This window comes from Clarias gariepinus, chromosome 14, assembly GCF_024256425.1.
Source record: "Clarias gariepinus isolate MV-2021 ecotype Netherlands chromosome 14, CGAR_prim_01v2, whole genome shotgun sequence".
NCBI classification, from domain to species: Eukaryota; Metazoa; Chordata; class Actinopteri; order Siluriformes; family Clariidae; genus Clarias; species Clarias gariepinus.
This window is the reverse complement of record NC_071113.1, coordinates 16695324-16714002: the sequence shown is the minus strand read 5'-3', so window position 1 is coordinate 16714002 and position 18679 is coordinate 16695324. Positions and strand designations below refer to the sequence as shown.

The following is an 18679-nucleotide window of genomic DNA, read 5'->3' as shown; positions in this document are numbered from 1 at the left end:
AACAGTGTTTGGGAAGTTACTCAAATAAAGTAATCGACTTCAAAATAGTAATTACTACTTTAAAATTGTAATTTTATTACATTACTAATTATTATATGTAAAAAAAAAAGTTATTAGATTACTAATTACGTTACTTAAGTTATTTTGAAAACGTCTCTCACTGCGTGCGCCTCAACCTGTTGTCGCTCCTCGCTCACTCCGTAGGGTCCCTACGTAGGCGCCCCACCCCTCTTCTGCAGGTGCGCGAAGGGGCGAGGCCACCAGGTCGGGCGAGCTGATGATAATTAATGTTGAGGGATTTGGGGATTTCTCCGTGTTAAAAATCCTCAGCTCCCTTCCTCCTTTAACTCTTCTCCTTCCCCGTTTTTCTACACAAAACTACCCGTTTTCCCGTCAGACCTCGCCTCGTGTCCGTGTGTCTGTGGCGCCGCCCTGCAAAATGGTGAAACTACAAAGCTCTCCGACGATTGATTAATGCGCGTGCTCGTTAACTGATGCTACCGCGCAAAACGGGACTTTTTAAATACATTTTGATTAATTTTAAAACACTAAATTTGTAACGCTACTTACGTAATGTTATATTTATACCCAAACCTGGTTATTGATTAGGAATTCATACTGTATTTGAATCACTCCGGATGTTATCAACACGGTTTCTTGTGTTGTCCATTCATATGAGAATAAATTAACAAATAATAGGATAAATAATAATTTAGTGAATATATAATTCATTGTTTAATTATTTAATAATCCAATAAAATTTTCCTGTGAAGTATTGTAATAGCATTGTTTATGTTTGTTTCCTGCATTGTTATTACCAAAAGAAACTTTTGGTTCAGCAAGGATTACTACAGCATCCAAATGTTCAGCAAGTTCAAGAAAACTTCAGGTACTGTATGTCTGCTAGACAGTTAAATAATGAACTGAACATTAAACCCATGAATGAAAAAGAAATTAAGCTTGATTATGTCTATATTTCTTATCTAGCCCATCAAAATAGCAAGTTTTACCTCTGGCCTGCAAACGGTGAGGAGGTGATGTCTGGCTACTTGTACAAGTCCCCACCTAAGACTCTACTTTTAAGATCTGTGGTATGCTACACATCAAGATAAGCCATAGTATTACTAAGAATCAAACTTTTAACAAGGCTTCTCTGAAAAAAGTTTTCTGTCTGACTCAATGCCTTAGAAATCATGGAAGCGGCGGTACTTTGTGCTCAGCAAGACACCTTCAAATGAATACCAGCTAAAGTTCTTCAAGGATGAAAACAACAGAGAGAAACCTCAAGGGCAAATCAACCTTTATCAGTATGTACACAATCACGTAATCGTTGAAACTCTATTAATCAAAGATAAGTAATTACAGTTGCATATCTCCATTTTACTAACAGCTGGATTAGTTGCAATAGTTTTAAACTTCGGTATGTTTTGTAGTCTTTTATATTTGTATATTTACAACTATTTTTATTAATGATTTCTTTAGTAGTTTAAGAGGTAAATAATTGGTAAATAAAAGTCTGTTTTGCATTTAAATGTAAAATTATTTAACATATACAGATACATCACAATAAAGAATAAAGGATATCATTAAAAAGTTGATTTATTTCAGTAATTTTATTTAAAATGTGAAACGCATATACTATATACAGTAGAATAATTACACACAGGCTTATATATTTCAAGTGTTTTTTTGTTTAGTTTTTTTTTTTTTCATTTTGATGATTATGGTTTACAGCTCATGAAAACTCAAAATTCAGTATCTAGAGAAAATTTGAATATTACTAAAGACCAATTAAACTACTGAAAAATATGAACAAGGTAGAACATCAGAGGCATCTTATTGTACCTGGGCTAAGGACAAAAAGTACTGGATTGTTACTCAGTGGGCCAAAGTACTCTTTTCATATGAAATAGTAAATTTTACATTTCATTTGGAATCAAGGTCCCAGATTTTGGAGGAAGAGAGAAGAGGCGAAGACGGAGAATCCAAGTTACTTCAGGTCCAGTGTAAAGTTTGCACAGTCCGGTGATTTGGGGAACCATGTCATCTGCTTGTTTTGGTCAACAGTGTTTTATCTGTCCAAGGTCACCATAGACATCTACCAGGAAATTTTAGAGCACTTCATGCTTCTCTCTGCTGACCAGCTTTATGGAGATGCTGATTTTATTTTTGAACAGGACTTGGCATCTGCCCACACTGCTTACTGAATGGTTTAAGGACCACGGTATCCCAACAATGCAGAAGAGCTGAAGGCCACTATTAGAGCAAACCTGGACTTCCATAACACCTCAGCAGTGCCACAGACTGATCGCCTCCATGCCACCCCACATTGTTGCAGTAATTCATAGGAATTACAATCGAGCCTAGACAAAGTATTGTGTGCTCTACTTTTTGTATATTTGTGAGCTCATACTTTTTTTGGTAGTCCAACATTTCTTTGTTAAAAAAAATGTTTAAATTTAAAAGAATGGTTTTTTTTATTGGTTTTAAGTAATATTCAAATTTTCTAAGATTTTGGTTTTCATTAAGTCATAATCATCAAAATAAAAAGAAATTGAACATTTGAAATATAGCAGTTTGTGTGTGGTGAGTCTATATATTAGTTTTACTTTTTAAATTAAATTACTGAAATAAATCAACTTTTCAATGATATTCTAATTTTTTTTAATGCACCTGGGTGTATCAGGTAGAAAGTTGGTTTGTACACAGCACAGTTTGATATGTGGGAGTCCGATCATGAGACATTTTCGAGCACGTTTAAATACTCCCTCAGATACACCCAAATGCACCAGATTTTGAATTCTGTATGTAAGCGAATTGTGAATGATTTGCATGCTGCGCATGATAACTTTATATGCATTGTGAGTTAAAAATCATTTTTAAATTAATTTATTTTATTTGATGACAGATTTAATAAGTTGAATGAGATAAGAAATAAGAAAAATAAACTAAAACATTATTCTTACCATGCACATACAGATAACATGCACAGCCTGCATGATAGGTTTATACAATTCTGTTGAAGATGTTTTAAAATGTTATATATTCATAAATGCTTAAAATAATTACAAATATGTTTCAAACCTCCCTCATTTAAAGCTTACCCTGAATTAGCTCAGCATATAACTATGGGAAAATGGGGTTGGATGATAAGAACAGTACATGGAACTTAAAATCCTAAAGAAGAACAGGCCATGTAGATCTATTGTATTTATTAAACATTATTTTTGGTTTAATATTTTACACACATATCCACAAATCGCTAGTTGCATGTGAGCAAAGTATGTATAAGATTATAAACATGTAAGAGTGTTTCATTAGCAATCCAAGGTCTCTATGTGTTTTTGCTTTTAGGGTTTCACTGTTTTTCCAGAACCCAGATTCACACCCTTTGTGGTTGTGGATACAAAGGAACTTTAGATGCTCTGCATCTTGTGTTCTTTATATGAGGGTGCAAGATAGAGATTATTTCCTCATTGGAGAAAACAGGTTAGTCATGATTCACAGACCAAATCATAATTAATTAAGCTTGGGAATGTTGAAAACTTGGGAAGGTTGAAAAACTGCAACAGTTCAGATATGACGTTCAACTAGACAAAACAAAAACAAAACAGTAATATTACTAATTGTGAAAATTCTCCACAGCAGTGAGATAGATGACTGGTTTAATGCCATATTTAAGGTCCTGAACACACATCCAACTCCATTGCCTGACTCAGAGGTATTGTCCACAAAAATAACAAAAATCAGATCATGCATTACAGATTAAGGACTTTTTGTAACTGAAATGCAATGAACAAATTTTGTAATTTAAATTGATTGTCTTTTAAATAGGAGATGCGAAAATTAAGGTCAATATCTGAGCCTACATATATGCCCAGTCATGATAACAAATGGTCTGGAGACCAAGAAAAGGTGAGACACTAAACATTGTGTGTACGTATGTGTGTGTGGATGGATGGATAGATAGATGGATGGATGGATGGATGGATGTGTAATTTTCCAATGAATGATGAACATAAACATTCCAATGAATGCCATGTTGCTTTTTCTAACAGGATTCCAAATCATTATACGCCTCAGTAAGACAGTCTGCTTGTCTGTCTGACAGTCATTATGATTATCCAAGGAATTATATGATGGCAGAACCACAGGTAAGTTTTACTTAAACGCACGTGACACATCTACAATATTTATATAAATTTACAAAATCATTTTTTTTTAAGTTTTTGGAAAGTGACTCTGAGGAAGATGATGAAATGAATATAGACAAAGAAAGTCAAACAGAAGAACCACCAAGTCCCTACATGGATATGGAAAGTGTGTAAGTTCCTCTCTCCTTTTCTGATAAAAAAAAAAAAATGAAAGAAAAAGCTATTGGTTATTGCCTATTATTTTCCTCACACAAAGTAAGTACAATGTGAACATTGTACTTTTTAGTTTGTTTGTTTTGGGTGTGTTTGTGTGTGTGTGTGTGTGAGAGAGAGAGAGAGAGAGAGAGAGAGTATGATCGTGCTTGAATTTCATAGCATATCTTAGCTGAAACACTGCTATTTGTGTTTAGAAGTTGTAGTTATCAGAACCTGTCTAACGAGGCTGAAAGCCATATTCAGTGATGAAAACTTGGCACTGCATTTTTATCCTCATACCCATGAGATATGATGTGTTTTTAAAGGGTGTTTTTGTGCTCAGTTAGCCAAGTGCAAAAATCCTTAAACCCATTAGAAAAAAAGAGAAAACCTCTAAATAAACAATCACACAAAAATGTTTGTTTTATGCTTTAGTATGTTTAGATGACAGATTATGCAGGATATACTATTTATTATGCACCATAAACTGGTAAAAACAATTCAGAGCTAAGATCTCTTATTACTGGTTTATATGAATAGCAAGTGCTGTTCATTTTCATTTGTATATTACTTTTATCAAAAGACACTGTCACAAAGCAAGTTTATCCAAATCCAGATGTAAATTTCAATCCTTATTGAACAAGCATTTTAGCAAGAAAAACTCCCTGAAATGGCATAAGGAAGAACCAGACCACAAAATGTCCTCTGGAGGACATCAGATAGCAAGATCAATACTCTTCCATAACAGTTACTACACAGTAAGTATGTTGTAAGGGTTTTTTAGTATGGCCATGTCATTCTAATTACTTTAGCAGATCTTCTCCATAAATATATGATATTTTAGTAAGATTATCAATTGAGGAATGGGTGAATTTTTTCGGCATACTGTTTTTAAGAAGAACAATTCTTTAGATGGCAGAGGTAGCTCAGTGGTTAAGATGTTGGACTATGGATCAGAAGGCCATGGGTTCAAGTTCATGTTGGGCGCTTGAGTAAGACCCCTCATCTTGGTGACATGTATAATGATATAAACATTAGACCCTCTGGGCTTATTCCTGGGGCTGTTCCTGCTTTGTTGCCATCCATTATGGTAATTATACTGTATATCTGTTTTTTAATAAGAGTTACTTCATCTTAATATTTACAAACACCAGTACAAATACTAATGACGACCCAAATTTTGCTTTGTAGTCTAAAAGGAAATAAAGTTCCAGAGAACTCGTCCCTCCTGTGTGGCGAAGAGGCCGGTGGCTCTGCTGCTCTGAACAGGCAAAATGTACCAGGGAGGTGAGCAAAAGGAAACAGTGCCATGTGGAAAAAAACAAGACAAATTTCTAAAAATGTATAAAATGTGACTTGACCTCAGATGTTCAGAATGAGACGCCATCTGTTGACGTGTTCATTCCGCAGTGAAAAGTGCATTCCTGTGAAGAAGGAAATTTGCATTAGTAAAGATGAGATGAAAAACGGTGTGATCTTCTTGGAGGAAGAAGGCAGACTATGGTATATGATTTGCTACAAATTTCACAGTTTTGCAAATATTGATGGATTATAAATTTATCTTGGCTATGACGAACAAAGCCATTTCATCAAATAGAGCCAAGTCACGAATAAATGTTATATATATATATATATATATATATATAGGCTATATTCATACATACATACATACATACATACATACATACATATATATATATATATATATATATATATATAAATGCTATGTTGTTTGCTCCATGACAGTGTGTCCAACTGTAGGCAAACACTATGCCCTGGTTTGTTCCATGAAGGTGACCAAATCCTGGCCATAAATGACCTGCTTACAGACAGTCTGCCAGTGTTGCAAACTTATCTTAAGAGGATTTCTAAAGACCAGGTAAGAGTGCATGTCAGATTTAGGAAGTTTTTTTCCTCAAGATCTATTGTTAATTGAAGTGTGCTTAACTTGATCGGTCTCTCTTGCAGGTGAAACTGACAATCCTAAGACAGCCAGGGTCCCAACCTTTAGGTGAAATTTACACATAAAGTGAACTCTGCTCTGATTCTGTGCATCTCCCAGCCCTATTCACTTGATACAGTTGGATGTGTGAAACATCAGTCATTGTGACTCTCTGCGTTTGAGCAAGCAGCAGTACAATGTCTGGGAACTACATAGACAATTTAGTGGACCAGTGCTGCTCAGGACAATATGTAATAGTTTGTTGCTTTCTTTACTGTAATACACTTACTAAATCTGGTCTTGGACAACTGTTGAGTTAAAATCTTAATGGAAATCTGAAGCTGGATTTACCAGACTTCAGCTATCCAGAAGGGCAGTTATACTGCATTCCTTTGCCAGAACTATAATCATGAAGCTATCTAGGGGTTCAAATGTTTACATGAGAAAAATTGCATCATAATGTAATCATTTAAGCAACTTAAACTTTCCGAAAGTGCTATTCCTGATCCTGTACCTAATAATTTTTTAAACTAAGAGAACACATACTGTATGGAAAATATTTTGTTCAATTCATAGGATGTAATATTTTAATGCTGTATAAATTCAAAACAAACTACACATGCAGTAAATCAAATAAAAAGTATAGTATGAAAATAAATAAGTGTTTCATATTTAAGTCTATAAAAATTATGTTGGACTACTACGCTGTGGCCTCGCCCATCCAGGGTGGAGAGGTCGATTCTCACCTTTGGTCTGTGTGCATGGAATTTTTCTTGTGTTTGGTGTGTTTCCTCCACATTCCAAAAAATGCAGATTAGCCTAACTGCTACTTCCAAATTCTCCAAAATATGCGTATGCGTGCATGCTTCTGTGCCCCATGATGGATTTGCACCTCGTCCAGAGTGTACCCCTTGTGCCCCAAGTTCCCTGGGATAGGCGCCAGGATTCCCAAAACACTGTACAAGATAAGTGGTATAGAAGGTGATAGAGTAATTACAAAGCACAGTCTTACACAGTCCCTCTGTGCAAATAGGCTCAGTGGAATTTCCAAATATTTACTATTGAATATAGAGTACAGTACACCAAGCAAGGTGTAAAAACCGTTAGTTCATAGTGTTATTTATAAAACGTGTTTGCAAGCACAACAGAATGATCTTGAACTCTGTGGTTGAGGTTCTGTGTGGTACCCGTGCCAAACGACTTTGCTCCGCTGAATTCTAGCTCATTCATTTTCGGTCCGATCGGAAAACAAGAAGCATCATGCCAGAGAGCTTTTTAAAAATAAATAAATTATTCATGTAAACTCTTATACTTTGGTACAAATCATGTAAAAATAATATGGCTCTGAATTCAATGGAAAAATCACCCAACAAAATATGAGATTCTTACACTGGACACAGTTTTAGCAAGAAAATAAATACGGAGAAGTCGATAAAAGTTGATTCTGTTTGAGAGCTGTCAGGGGTAATTTGTCTCCCGACAAAAAACGGATTTTCACATTCTTTCTATACTCTGGTGCATTCTTCTCAGAAAATGTACCCTAACACCCCACATGTCCCCCTGCACTTCTTAAATGTTTCTCAGACAGCAGAGCAAAGACATTCAAAACAACATTTCTTTATTATTCTGAAAAAAGATTTATTTGCACATATCTGCTTATTTTAAACATTTACACAATATTAAAACATTCATCGCCACTAGATAAATAGTGCAAGAGGAGAGAGTAATGGCACAAGAAATGTATTGAAAGACTAGTCTAACTAATTACTTTGATCAGTACCTATTGAGACAAAATTGTGTGTTTCTGCAGTAAAATTATCAAAATACTCTTGCATAAAACACTGCAAAGGCACAATAAAAAAAAAACATTAAAATTTCATAAATTCATGATCTCAAATTTTTTACCCTCAGTGTCGATTAAAGATCCATCTGAATTAGAGGGAGAGATTATGCTTATATCCAAGCTTGCATTTATAATCTAAACACATAATTTAACCATTTGGACATGATTAGTTACTGTCTTGTACAGGAGCCCATTTTATGGTCACTCTTTGGTCCTGCATTCAGAGCTTTAATCTCAGCTTGCCATTCACTGAAGCAGTTGTTCATGGCCTTTCTGCTGCTCCAACTGCCAACATTTACTGTGGGAATGATCTTCAGTGGCCGCAGCCACTGCACAAAGCGCTTCAGCTCCAGGTAGCCACTGTGCTCACTGTATGGAATACCTGTAATAGACAAAGCATAAATGACAAGTCCCCGCAATCCTTCAAAGATTTCATGAAAACACATTAAATACATGCCAAATACGTATATGATTCATATATTTGAATATAAACACATGTCGATGCCTGGTTTGGGTTGGGAAGGTGGATATGGCCTGAGAAGAACCTATGATACAAGATTACTTTCACTTGAGATAAGATTACTTTTGCAGCATAAAATGTAAAAATTAAAAACTCAGATTGAGAAACAGTGGGGAATCATGGCTCTTTGACAAAGTGGAGGATCGCCAGGGCAATTTCCTCCTAGTACTAGTGACATTTTCCTGGGTGCTTATTTCCTTGCTGACATAGCAATGTCACCCTCATCCTCCATTAACTCGACTGACCCAGATGGATGCCCTGGCTGTCTGATCGTAGAATCATGGTTACATACTGTAGGTGACCAACCATTCTACTTCCTTATGTTCTAAATCACAGAGTTTCCTGGAGATTGGATACCCAAGGTGTGATGAGTGTAACATTCCTGATGCAATAGAACATTACATTCTTTGTACTCCAATAAGTGCCAAATCCTTTTTCTATGGTACATGACCATTTGAGTGGTGATCCTGCACCCTCTTGTGGCAGGATACGGATTATTGAGGGTTAGAACCACAGAAGTGCTTCGAATACTTGTACGCTTCATAGAATTGGTATGAGCAGTAAAGTCACTTAAGCACTGGTACTTCGCTCTACCGTTTTTATGAATCCGTACACGCAACACACTGCACATGCCATCTACTGAAGATGAAAAATCACCCAAGTATGGATGCTATTTTCTACAGTGTAAAAAATAATTATCCATGGTCGGTGGTAGGGACCAATTGTGAAGTTCTGAGTTAATGCTGATAATATTTTCAATAATTTGTCCTATGCCAATGTTTATGTTTGATATTCATTTACTCTTTTGGGCCAGGAAAAAAAAAGGCACAAAAATGAAGTCACCAACACTGCTTGCCCCGCCACCAAGGAGGTGACTGCACATGTTGAATAGCACCTCTTGGCAAATATCCATGTATGTGTGCAGAATCATTTTCTTTAACCAACAGGCTAAATTGTCTTTAAATGTTAAGGTCCCTTTATGGTGCTCAACAAAGCCGACAAACAGCTGGTCAGTGACCCGCAGTCTCAGCTGCAAGAGCAAACATGTTGACTGGGTTATTTATATTGCACAGCTTCAATACGCCTGGAAGGCCCTGGGTCCAGCCCAGTATGTTTATTATGTTTTAACCCTCAATGTCGTCCGACAACTTGCCTGGCCACAGTGATTTAAAAATAAATAAATAAAAAAAGTATTTTATTGCCTTTTATCTCAAGTGCCTCTGACCCCTCTTAAACATGCCAGCACTCTGGAATTGACTCCCAGGTGACAGAATGGACTGATGGATAATGGGCACAAAGGGCCTGTCAATATCATCAATAACAAGCAGACCTATGGTCTGCAAGACTTGTAGGGTTGCCTGGAGATGTCGCAGCACTAGCCTAGAGAGCTTTCATTTTGAGGATATTGACATTCTGAGATTGAGCCATGTTCTATGAGCACACTGGAAAACTACATTAGTTCCAGCAGGAAGCTGCCCCAATGCTCCAGAATGGAAGAAATTAAAAACACAGTATCTCCATTTCAAAACACAGCAGTTAATTCTGTTAACAATGAACCAGGCAGTTTATTGACTGGTGAGAGTCCCCATTTAGCAAAAGCAGAAGTAATCCATTCAATCAGATTACATGCTAAGAGTTTGTAGAGAGCTGTTCAATTTAATCAGTCTTAATCCTGTGTTGAGAATGAAACGAGTTTCCATTGCCTCTTATTACCCTTAAATAAAGACTTCCCCCAGTTTTATATTCACACATCAATGTCTTTTACCCTATCCCACTACAGGTCATAGGTTTTACCACAAAGACCAGCTGCACTGCTCTGATCTGGATTTCATAGCATAAAACCATTTGGTAAGACTTATTAAAAAGGAGAGAGAGAGAGAGAGAGAGGTTTTCCTAAAAGTCTCCTGGAAGAGCATGTTTGTTATGCACATACAGTAGAAAGGAAGGACATTAAAGACATTTTTTTAAATTGCATACCATAAACACTGATGTTGCCGTAGACTTGAGGTTTTATGTTCTCCACACCAACTCCCTGAGTAAAGGTCCAGCCCGTGGGCTTGAACGCCACCAGCTGGTCATAAGTACCAGAAAACCTTTTCAAGTATGCTTTTAAATTCTGTAAAAGCATATAAAAAATAAATAAGAGGTTACATATGCACAAAATAAATGTTACATAACACAGTGTAGTTTTATCACTGTCAAATTTACACAAAAATAAATACCCAGCTTAATCACACAAACAACTTACTCCAGCATATTTTGCCTCTTGTCTTTCAGGGGCATGACAGCGTTACATTTTTTATTCATCTATTTTTTTTAATACCAGTCAAGTAAGTGTTTGCATCAGCATTCATATGAAAACTGACTCGCAGCAAATTTGGATGCTAAAACAGTTTTTTGGTAATCTGGCACCGCATGTAAGTGATACAAGATGTCAGGATGCATCCGTGCACTGCTGCTGAGTTTGCTTTTTCTGATATTAATTACCATCCCTGCAATAACAATACTTTAAAAAAAAATTTTAATGTGATCTTTCTGCATAACAGGATGCTAGAGAATTTTAATTCAGTTATGAATCGTGATTCTTGTGTGTGCTGATTTATGTATGACTCCAGAATGACTTTTTGAATTATTTATTACATTTATAATAGAGATGCACCAGTCAATCAGCCAGTGACCAGAATTGGCTGTTTCTCCACATCAGCAGCCATGACTGTTCACACTGGACATAACCCATTCTGTGTTGCAACAGTAACGCAATTCTGTGGTGTCACGTCATTAAAAGTAAAAAAACAAAAAACAGAACTGCCTTTTTCTTCAAACTCTGCGAGCCAATTGGTCTCAAACCCCCTCATTATACACACCTCACCCAGTCACAAAAAACTCCACATGATCACAACTGCACAACACGCATTCAAGACACATTTGGAGGTACAACCTGACAATTTCTTTAAGCCCCCAGGTTGTGCACTTTAAATTATTCACACACTGCCATAACGTGTGGTAGGAAAGAATTATTTGCCAAGTGTTTGTATATGTGTTCAATTCAGTTCTTAAGCTGCTTAATAACTTTTTGAGTTAGACATTTAAAGCCTTAACGTTGTAACAAAATCAGAAATTTTTATATCGGATCAGGATTTTTATAAAATCGTGATACTTACATAATCACAATTTTAATCGAATCTCCATCTAGATATTATATTGGGTGGTGACTTGCGATTCCCATAAAAACACGTTGGGTTATTACATTTCAGATAGGCTGAGGCTGACCTTTAAATTAAGCTGCATCATGGGAAGAACGTGGACCTGAGCTGCCCTCACGTCTGTGGTAATACACTGGGAGATGTGCTCCGATTCTAGACAGCACATGGTCTTATAACGATCTTTGGACATAAAGACCTTAGACCCCAGCACCTGAGAAATAGCTGGGAAAGGGGAAAAAGAAACAAACATGCAAAGAATAACTCAATCTTGCACAAGTTCAGTTTCAGAAATCAAATAACATAAGGTACGACTGGTCACAGGAGGACATTTTAAATACCAGGACTCCCAGCAAGCATTCAAAATAAGCTAAAAAAGGCCTTTATACAGGAAAAAGTTGGACGAGATGAAATTCGTTTCAAGCCAAGACACATCAGGAGAAAAGAATTATCTTTGACATTTCCCTTTAATCCTTCCGTTACACGGCCACACCAGTTAATCAGCACAGATGCTATGTTCAATAAAGAGGATTCTTTTCTTTCCTGACAACTGCTAAGAATGTATGACTGCAAAGGCTGTGCATGAGCACAGCAAAAAGGCATCACTCACCCAAGAACACCTTCTCCTTTCCCACCGAGTAGGTTCCACACACGACCAGAGTGCGAGGGTTGAGTGTGACCAGCTCAAAGGCTGTGTTAGCAGCAAAGGTGATCACTTCCTGTTGTGTGGGAAATGCATATTCTGGACTGCAGTACCTATGCCGAAAAACCATATAACCAATAATAATAAAGTTATTTCAAAGCAACAATGAGCTTCAGTTTGAAAGCAGACGGCCAACATGTGGATTATAGATTAACCATTGTATCAGTTTCTGATTATCTGATAGAGGAGTTCAGACCTTATTGGTATATCTCATCAGAAATTATGACTTTACATCCCTACTAATGATCACCTGTGACATTTAATACACAGCAGCGGCCTTCAGCTTATACCAGCACTGAATATCCCATACTGCCTAATGAGCCTGGCTCACTGTTAAACTGTGTAGAACAACAGGGGGCAAGACCTTAACTGTCTCAGAGTATCTAACAGATGTTTTGTGTGCTGCGTTTGGCCAAAATACTCACGTGGTGTCCAGATACAGTGTCTGAATCCTAACACACTGCAACTCTGGGTAGCGCTCCATGGACGGATGAGCCCGGAAGTCGCCTGTGTGGAGCACAGTCTGTCCGTCTGGCAGGAACAACAGCAGCATGGCTGACCCTGGACAACTAGACAGAGAAGAAAAGAGGTGGGGAGAAAAAGGGAAAGAAATATCCTTTTTAAATAACTCTTACACAGGTACAATCACAAACCAGTGCGCATTTAAAAGTCAATAAACTGGGTAAAACCAGAGTAAACTCACTGATTGGCATCCAGCAGGGTAACCTTTACACCATCGACTACACATTCCTCATTCATGGGGAGAACATGGATATACTGCTCATCCACATGCAGTTTACTCCTCACCAGGTTGCTTGTTATCTGCCAAGACACATCTGTCAATCCACCCATGTATGACAAGACAAGACATCCTAGGAAACTCATTACTACTCAGGTGAATAATGAGAAGAGGAATGATAAACGACAGAGCCACAATCACTAAGCCAAGTGATAAGTCCTATTGACTTCCAATGAATCTTTTGCATAGCTTTGAAAAATGATTAAAGGTCATTGAAAGACGACCCAATGCATTCTTCCTCACAGCCAGCCTGCATGTATTTACACTCTGACAGATACGCTTACTTTATTGCAATAGATGGGTAGAGTCGAGGTTTTCGTCAGGCCTCCGTAGTGGTCAGAGTGGAAATGTGTAAGAAAGTAGGCTGTGATCCCTTGGATATTGCCGTACTGAAAAGCATCCACGACAAAACTTGTTCCTGAGCAAAGACAAGCAAAACCCAAATCATTAACCGAAGGGCAAAAGGTCTCATAAAACATATACCTCATTACCGCAGCATGTGCAGATGTGTACATCAGCATCACACTAGTTCCCATTAGGTTATAACATACAGTAGTGTCCAATGATGGAAGGCGAGCATCTGAAACTACTATTAAACCTAAACCACCGTTTAACCCCTTGACCATCCAGTGTATGGAGAATTTACCTCAACATATAATCATCTATTCATAATTAGTTTTAGAAGGGGTTTTAAACCGGGGCCGTCAGAAGCAGTTTTTCCTACTTAGAATGTTGAATTTTTTTCCACAGTGGAATTCTTTCTTCAAATACAGTATCCCTGCAAAGCTTAAGTCCGAGTGCAGGGTCAGCCATGTACAGCACCCCTCAAATAGATAGGGTTAAGGGTCTTGCTCAAAGGCCTAACCTGGTGTAGCTGGGGCTTAAACCTCCCGCCTGACCTTCTCATCAGTAACTCAATGCCTTAACCTTATGAGCTACTTGATGTAAGATTTAAGGTGATGGAAATTTGTACTCAATCTCCTGATCATATGATCACCATCTGATGCGAGTGCAAGATTAGTCTTCATAATATACTGTAGGTCTGCTAACAAACTGTAACCAAATTAATGTAGTGCTCCAGTAAACAATTTAAGTTATACTTTAAGATAAAACATTACCATTTTTCATATTTACAACGGAACAAAACCAACCATTTATGAGTTTGCGATGATTATTTTCAAAAGATTAAAAAGACACCCATGTACACTGTGGCATAACCGATTAAAATATCAATATAATAACATACTTATTGAGAGATTGTATTCTGTGTCAAAGTTTCTTTGGCTAAAAGTGTCTGCCAAATGTATACTAGGTGTCTTTATTCTTGATGCATTTCAAAAATAAAATTGAAACTTTTAACATTACATACAGCACCACTGCATCATTTACAGAAGCATTTTAACAAACGTTGTTCACAATGAACAAACACATGAACAAATATTCCAAAGACAATTGGTGACATTCCACACAAGTCAAAAAACAAACATTAACAATGCAACTAACCAGGGATTTTCTTGTAGAACGGGCATCGTTTAGGCTCTTCTGCTTCTCCATCTGTCCGCCTTGTTCTGTTCCACCTCTTCTTCCTCCATGCCCCCGCTCCACGGTTGCCTTCTGTTTGCGTAGGCTGAGCAGCTCCTTCTTCTGCTCCTTCCTTTGTTGTGGTGACTTCAGATGCTGCCGTGTTCTTCCTCCGTCTACTCTTTGGCTCTGCATCCCCTGAGCTCTTCCCTGAGGCACAACTCACCTGGAGTTTCTCTTCCACACTCGTGCTAACTTCCTCTTTCTTTATTTTCAAAGGCTTCAGGCCAAAAAAGACTCCAATATCAGTTTGCTTCAATCCAGATGTTCCTGCCTTGGTCTGAGATTTTTGGGGTGTTTTGGAAGGAGTTTGTTTCCTAGTAACCAAGCCTGTTTGGGTGGAGGACATTTCCGGATTTAAAGAATCAGACTCGACATCAGCACAAGTTGAATTGAGATTGTTGGACTGCGTGGTGTTTGATATGCATTCACGAAGACGTTCCAGAACTAGACTTTGAGGAGATGGTAGATGAGGATTATCTGCCCTGTCTTTCATGACATGCACGTCTTTTTCACAGGACTGATGAGGTATATCTGTAGGCCCTGCACAGCTTGAACTCATCAAATGTTTATTTGACTCTAATGACTTTAACTGGTCACAGGTGTAGAGAGACCCTTTAATGACTGCATCTCCTTGGCTTCTCGTTTTCCTGGTTTTATATTGATCCAATACATCACCAAATAGGTCATCATCACTGAGAGCATCATCACTGAGCAACAGTAAATCAGAATTGTCATCTTTCTCACTCACATCCTCTAGTCCTGTGCTGTGGAACAGTTTTTTCTTTATCGGCTTCCCTTCCATTTCGGCAGGGAGCTCAGAAAGAGGTGAGTATGAAATATAATCATCATCATCTAAAGTACACGGTTCCTTTTTTACTTCTTCGGCCTGAACATCATGGCTTACAGGGTTTGCTTTCTTTGGAGTTGACATCCTAATTTTAGCTTCCTGAGATGAGCTGTGAGGTTTGGGTCCTTTGCTACAAGGGGACCAACCTTTCTTTTTCTTAATGTCCTTAGGCCCGGGTGAGCGCAAGCGCTGCAAGGCATTTAGATGGACAGGAGTAGAAGATTCTCTGGATTCATGAGCAGGAAAGGCACTCTGACTGGATGCAGTGGACAGATTGACGGCACTGTCCACAAAGCTATCTTTACCATAAATAAATGTGTCATTATTAATTGTCTTCTGTTCCTGATGTAAGTTCGGTGTGCGCTCCAGTATTGAAGATCGAGAATCTGTATCATTTAATGCTCGACTGTGAGCTAAAAGAGAATGGCTGTACCTCTTGTAGTGGTTTGAAATAGAGGAGAAGCACTGTAGGCCATCCGGACATTCTGTGATTTTCAGAGACAAAAATGTGACAATAAAACATGATACAGGGTATTTGGGGGCAGTGTTCACTGTTAGGGGAAAATAAAACATTGAGTATAGATTTACTTCAACCAGACAAACATCTAAAACAACACAGTAAAGTCAGATCAAAACTGGAAGCACGGATATTCAGCACACTCTCGAGTGTGATATTGCTGTTATACAACAATTCCACAAACACCATTTATTATCAACAGATCGCGATTTCTTTTTTTAACCAGTTCTTTAGGAGCTAAAGACGGGTGAAAGTGGTTAACTTCTTATCAGTACTACATACCCAAAAGGTGAGGAGAATATACCACAGAGGTGGTGGACAGTTCTGTGTGTTTCTACTTATTCTGCTTTACAGTGTCTGTGCCATTTACTTCTACGTTCAGGGTTGAATCCCAAATAGTGGTAAATGGCAAGCTAGTGCACTAGTGTACAATCCCTTGGCCCTTGGTAGTGCCCTTGATCAGTGGTTAGGGAGGCATGTGGGATTCAGCCTTGTACTGGAACCTAGTTTTCTTTGTAGTTTGCCTTAGGTATGAATAAAACAACACGAAGGCAATTCGGAACAACCTTAAATGTAATTAATAAGGAGACAATGTGTTTTCATGCTGAAAGTGCTTCGTGGCTGATTTTGAATCTGGGTTTGAATGCCGGTCTCTGCTCATTATGGCAGGCCATAGTGACCTATTTTCATCCATGATACAAACAAGAGTTCTATAATTATTATTAGAACACCTGGAATTAAAAGTAATACATATTGTTAAATGTCCCAAGGACTTTATATTATCTTTTATTACCACACCTGTAATGCCTCACGTCCAATCCGAATGCTTGGTCAGAACGAACAGTCATAGTTTATCAATATCGCATGAGAGAAAGTGCTGTTATACTGTAGGTTTTCTAGCCCTGCTTCTGGGGTACCAGCTGTCATGCACACTTTGTGCTTTCGCTGCTCAATTTGGGATCCTGTGCCTTAACATCTCCCGCACTCATCGCCTATATCCTTTATACGCTTTATCCTGTATACAGAATCCTTAAAAAAAATAATAAAATTACATTTTATGACACAAAGCGGCATGGTGGCATAATGATCAGCACTGTCGTCTTGCACCTCCCCGTGCTGGTTGGTTTCCTTCGGGTTTTCTGGTTTTCTCCTACAGTCCAAAGACATGAATATTAGGCTAATTGGCATAAGGGCCTGGAGTCTATCTCAGCAGAACTGTTAAGAGCGCTATACAAATAAAATTGAATTGAATTGAAAAAACTTATGGTACGAGGCGGGATATGTCAATTAGCCTAATCTGCATGTCTGGACTGTAGGAGGAAATCAGGAAACCCAAAGGAAACCAACCGAGCATGGGTTGAATCGAACCCAGACCCTGGAGGTGCAAGACGACAGTGCTGATCACTATGCTACCGTACCGCTTTGTGTCATAGGATGTAATATTTTTTCTTTAAATATGCATACAAAACACATTAAATGTTTAAGTTATAACTTTTTTTGTTCTGTTCCATTTTACAGTCAAAGAATTTTATGATGATCTTATGGAGCAATACATCCAAATACTCATTTACAAGATTCTCTCTGGGTGTAAAGGCCTACCTGTACTCGTTTCTCCAGGGTTCTCCAGACATTCAGCGACATGCCACTGTGCTGTCTGGACGACCAAAATGGAAAATGGCATTTGACAGACAGGGCAGTAACCCCCAGACTCCGTGTGCTGTCCTGATGACCCATCATGCACTGCTGCTGACTGAGAGCAGGATGGTGTGGGAGATTCGCTTAGTGGTCCATCTGTCCTGGTCACTTCAACAGATTTAATCTTCAAACATTGTTTAGTCGATGTTTTGGGTTTAGAACTCAATCTGCGCCCTTTGCAGATTTTCTCTGACTTTTTCTTTGACGCCCCTTGCTTTTCCAACTTCTGTCGCTTTGCTCCATCATCGCCAGGTTTCTGAGATTTGTCTTGTCTTTTTGTCTTCCTAAGCGATTTGTATTCCCATATGTCACTTTCAGACTCGCTCTGTGACATTAGTGTCAGAGTTTACACACACAGAACCGAGGCGACATGTAACACAGATCTCAAGACAATCTATCATTTACATTAAAAGCTTGGCATGTTTTAAGTAAAGATTATTTTTAAAAATAAAAAAAATGCCAGAATATCCGCTTCGATCGTTCGCTCGCTCATTACACACTTACCGCCAATGCAGAAAGAAAACGAAATGTACGATTTAAATCAGCGTTTTCGAAAAAAGGTTTATTTTGCTCATTAGCATAATTAAATGTAATCCGTAATAAATCAATCGTCTACGTGTAACTATTATTATGTACTAACGAATCACCGTGAGATGTGCTCAGACACAAAGTTAATTTTT

General features: G+C 37.9%; 2 protein-coding genes across 2 annotated transcripts; one reads left to right on the top strand and one right to left on the bottom strand.

Moving 5' to 3' along the window:
- The first annotated feature begins 823 nt into the window (after window positions 1-823).
- Window positions 824-6618, top strand: LOC128541691 (pleckstrin homology domain-containing family S member 1-like). The gene is made up of 12 exons (XM_053512232.1): window positions 824-889; window positions 988-1091; window positions 1189-1307; window positions 3355-3489; window positions 3646-3721; window positions 3835-3915; window positions 4059-4154; window positions 4227-4324; window positions 5541-5636; window positions 5760-5852; window positions 6096-6228; window positions 6318-6618. Exons 1-12 carry the CDS (start codon window positions 862-864, stop codon window positions 6375-6377), a joined length of 1119 nt encoding a protein of 372 aa, XP_053368207.1. The 5' UTR covers window positions 824-861; the 3' UTR covers window positions 6378-6618.
- A 1296-nt stretch (window positions 6619-7914) lies between these two features.
- Window positions 7915-18661, bottom strand: dclre1a (DNA cross-link repair 1A (PSO2 homolog, S. cerevisiae)). The gene is made up of 9 exons (XM_053512341.1): window positions 17904-18661; window positions 14860-16272; window positions 13641-13774; window positions 13261-13379; window positions 12983-13126; window positions 12465-12610; window positions 11925-12079; window positions 10632-10770; window positions 7915-8516 (listed from the first exon to the last, which is right to left on the bottom strand). The coding sequence occupies exons 1-9, from the start codon at window positions 18331-18333 to the stop codon at window positions 8305-8307; spliced, it is 2892 nt and encodes a 963-aa protein (XP_053368316.1). The 5' UTR covers window positions 18334-18661; the 3' UTR covers window positions 7915-8304.
- Between the last annotated feature and the right edge of the window lie 18 nt (window positions 18662-18679).

What these genes read in the sequence shown, in the direction of transcription:
- LOC128541691 (XM_053512232.1), top strand. Translation starts at nt 862, where the DNA reads ATGTTCAGCAAGTTCAAGAAAACTTCAG. An exon ending in AGGCAAAATGTACCAGGGAG is followed by an intron (nt 5,637 to 5,759) that starts GTGAGCAAAAGG and finishes TTCATTCCGCAG; the next exon opens with TGAAAAGTGCATTCCTGTGA. An exon ending in AGAGGATTTCTAAAGACCAG is followed by an intron (nt 6,229 to 6,317) that starts GTAAGAGTGCAT and finishes TCTCTCTTGCAG; the next exon opens with GTGAAACTGACAATCCTAAG.
- dclre1a (XM_053512341.1), bottom strand. Translation starts at nt 18,333, where the DNA reads ATGTCACAGAGCGAGTCTGAAAGTGACATATGGGAATACAAATCGCTT. An exon ending in GTTCTACAAGAAAATCCCTG is followed by an intron (nt 13,775 to 14,859) that starts GTTAGTTGCATT and finishes GTCTTTGCTCAG; the next exon opens with GAACAAGTTTTGTCGTGGAT. An exon ending in TGATGCAGCTTAATTTAAAG is followed by an intron (nt 10,771 to 11,924) that starts GTCAGCCTCAGC and finishes ATGCTTTTACAG; the next exon opens with AATTTAAAAGCATACTTGAA.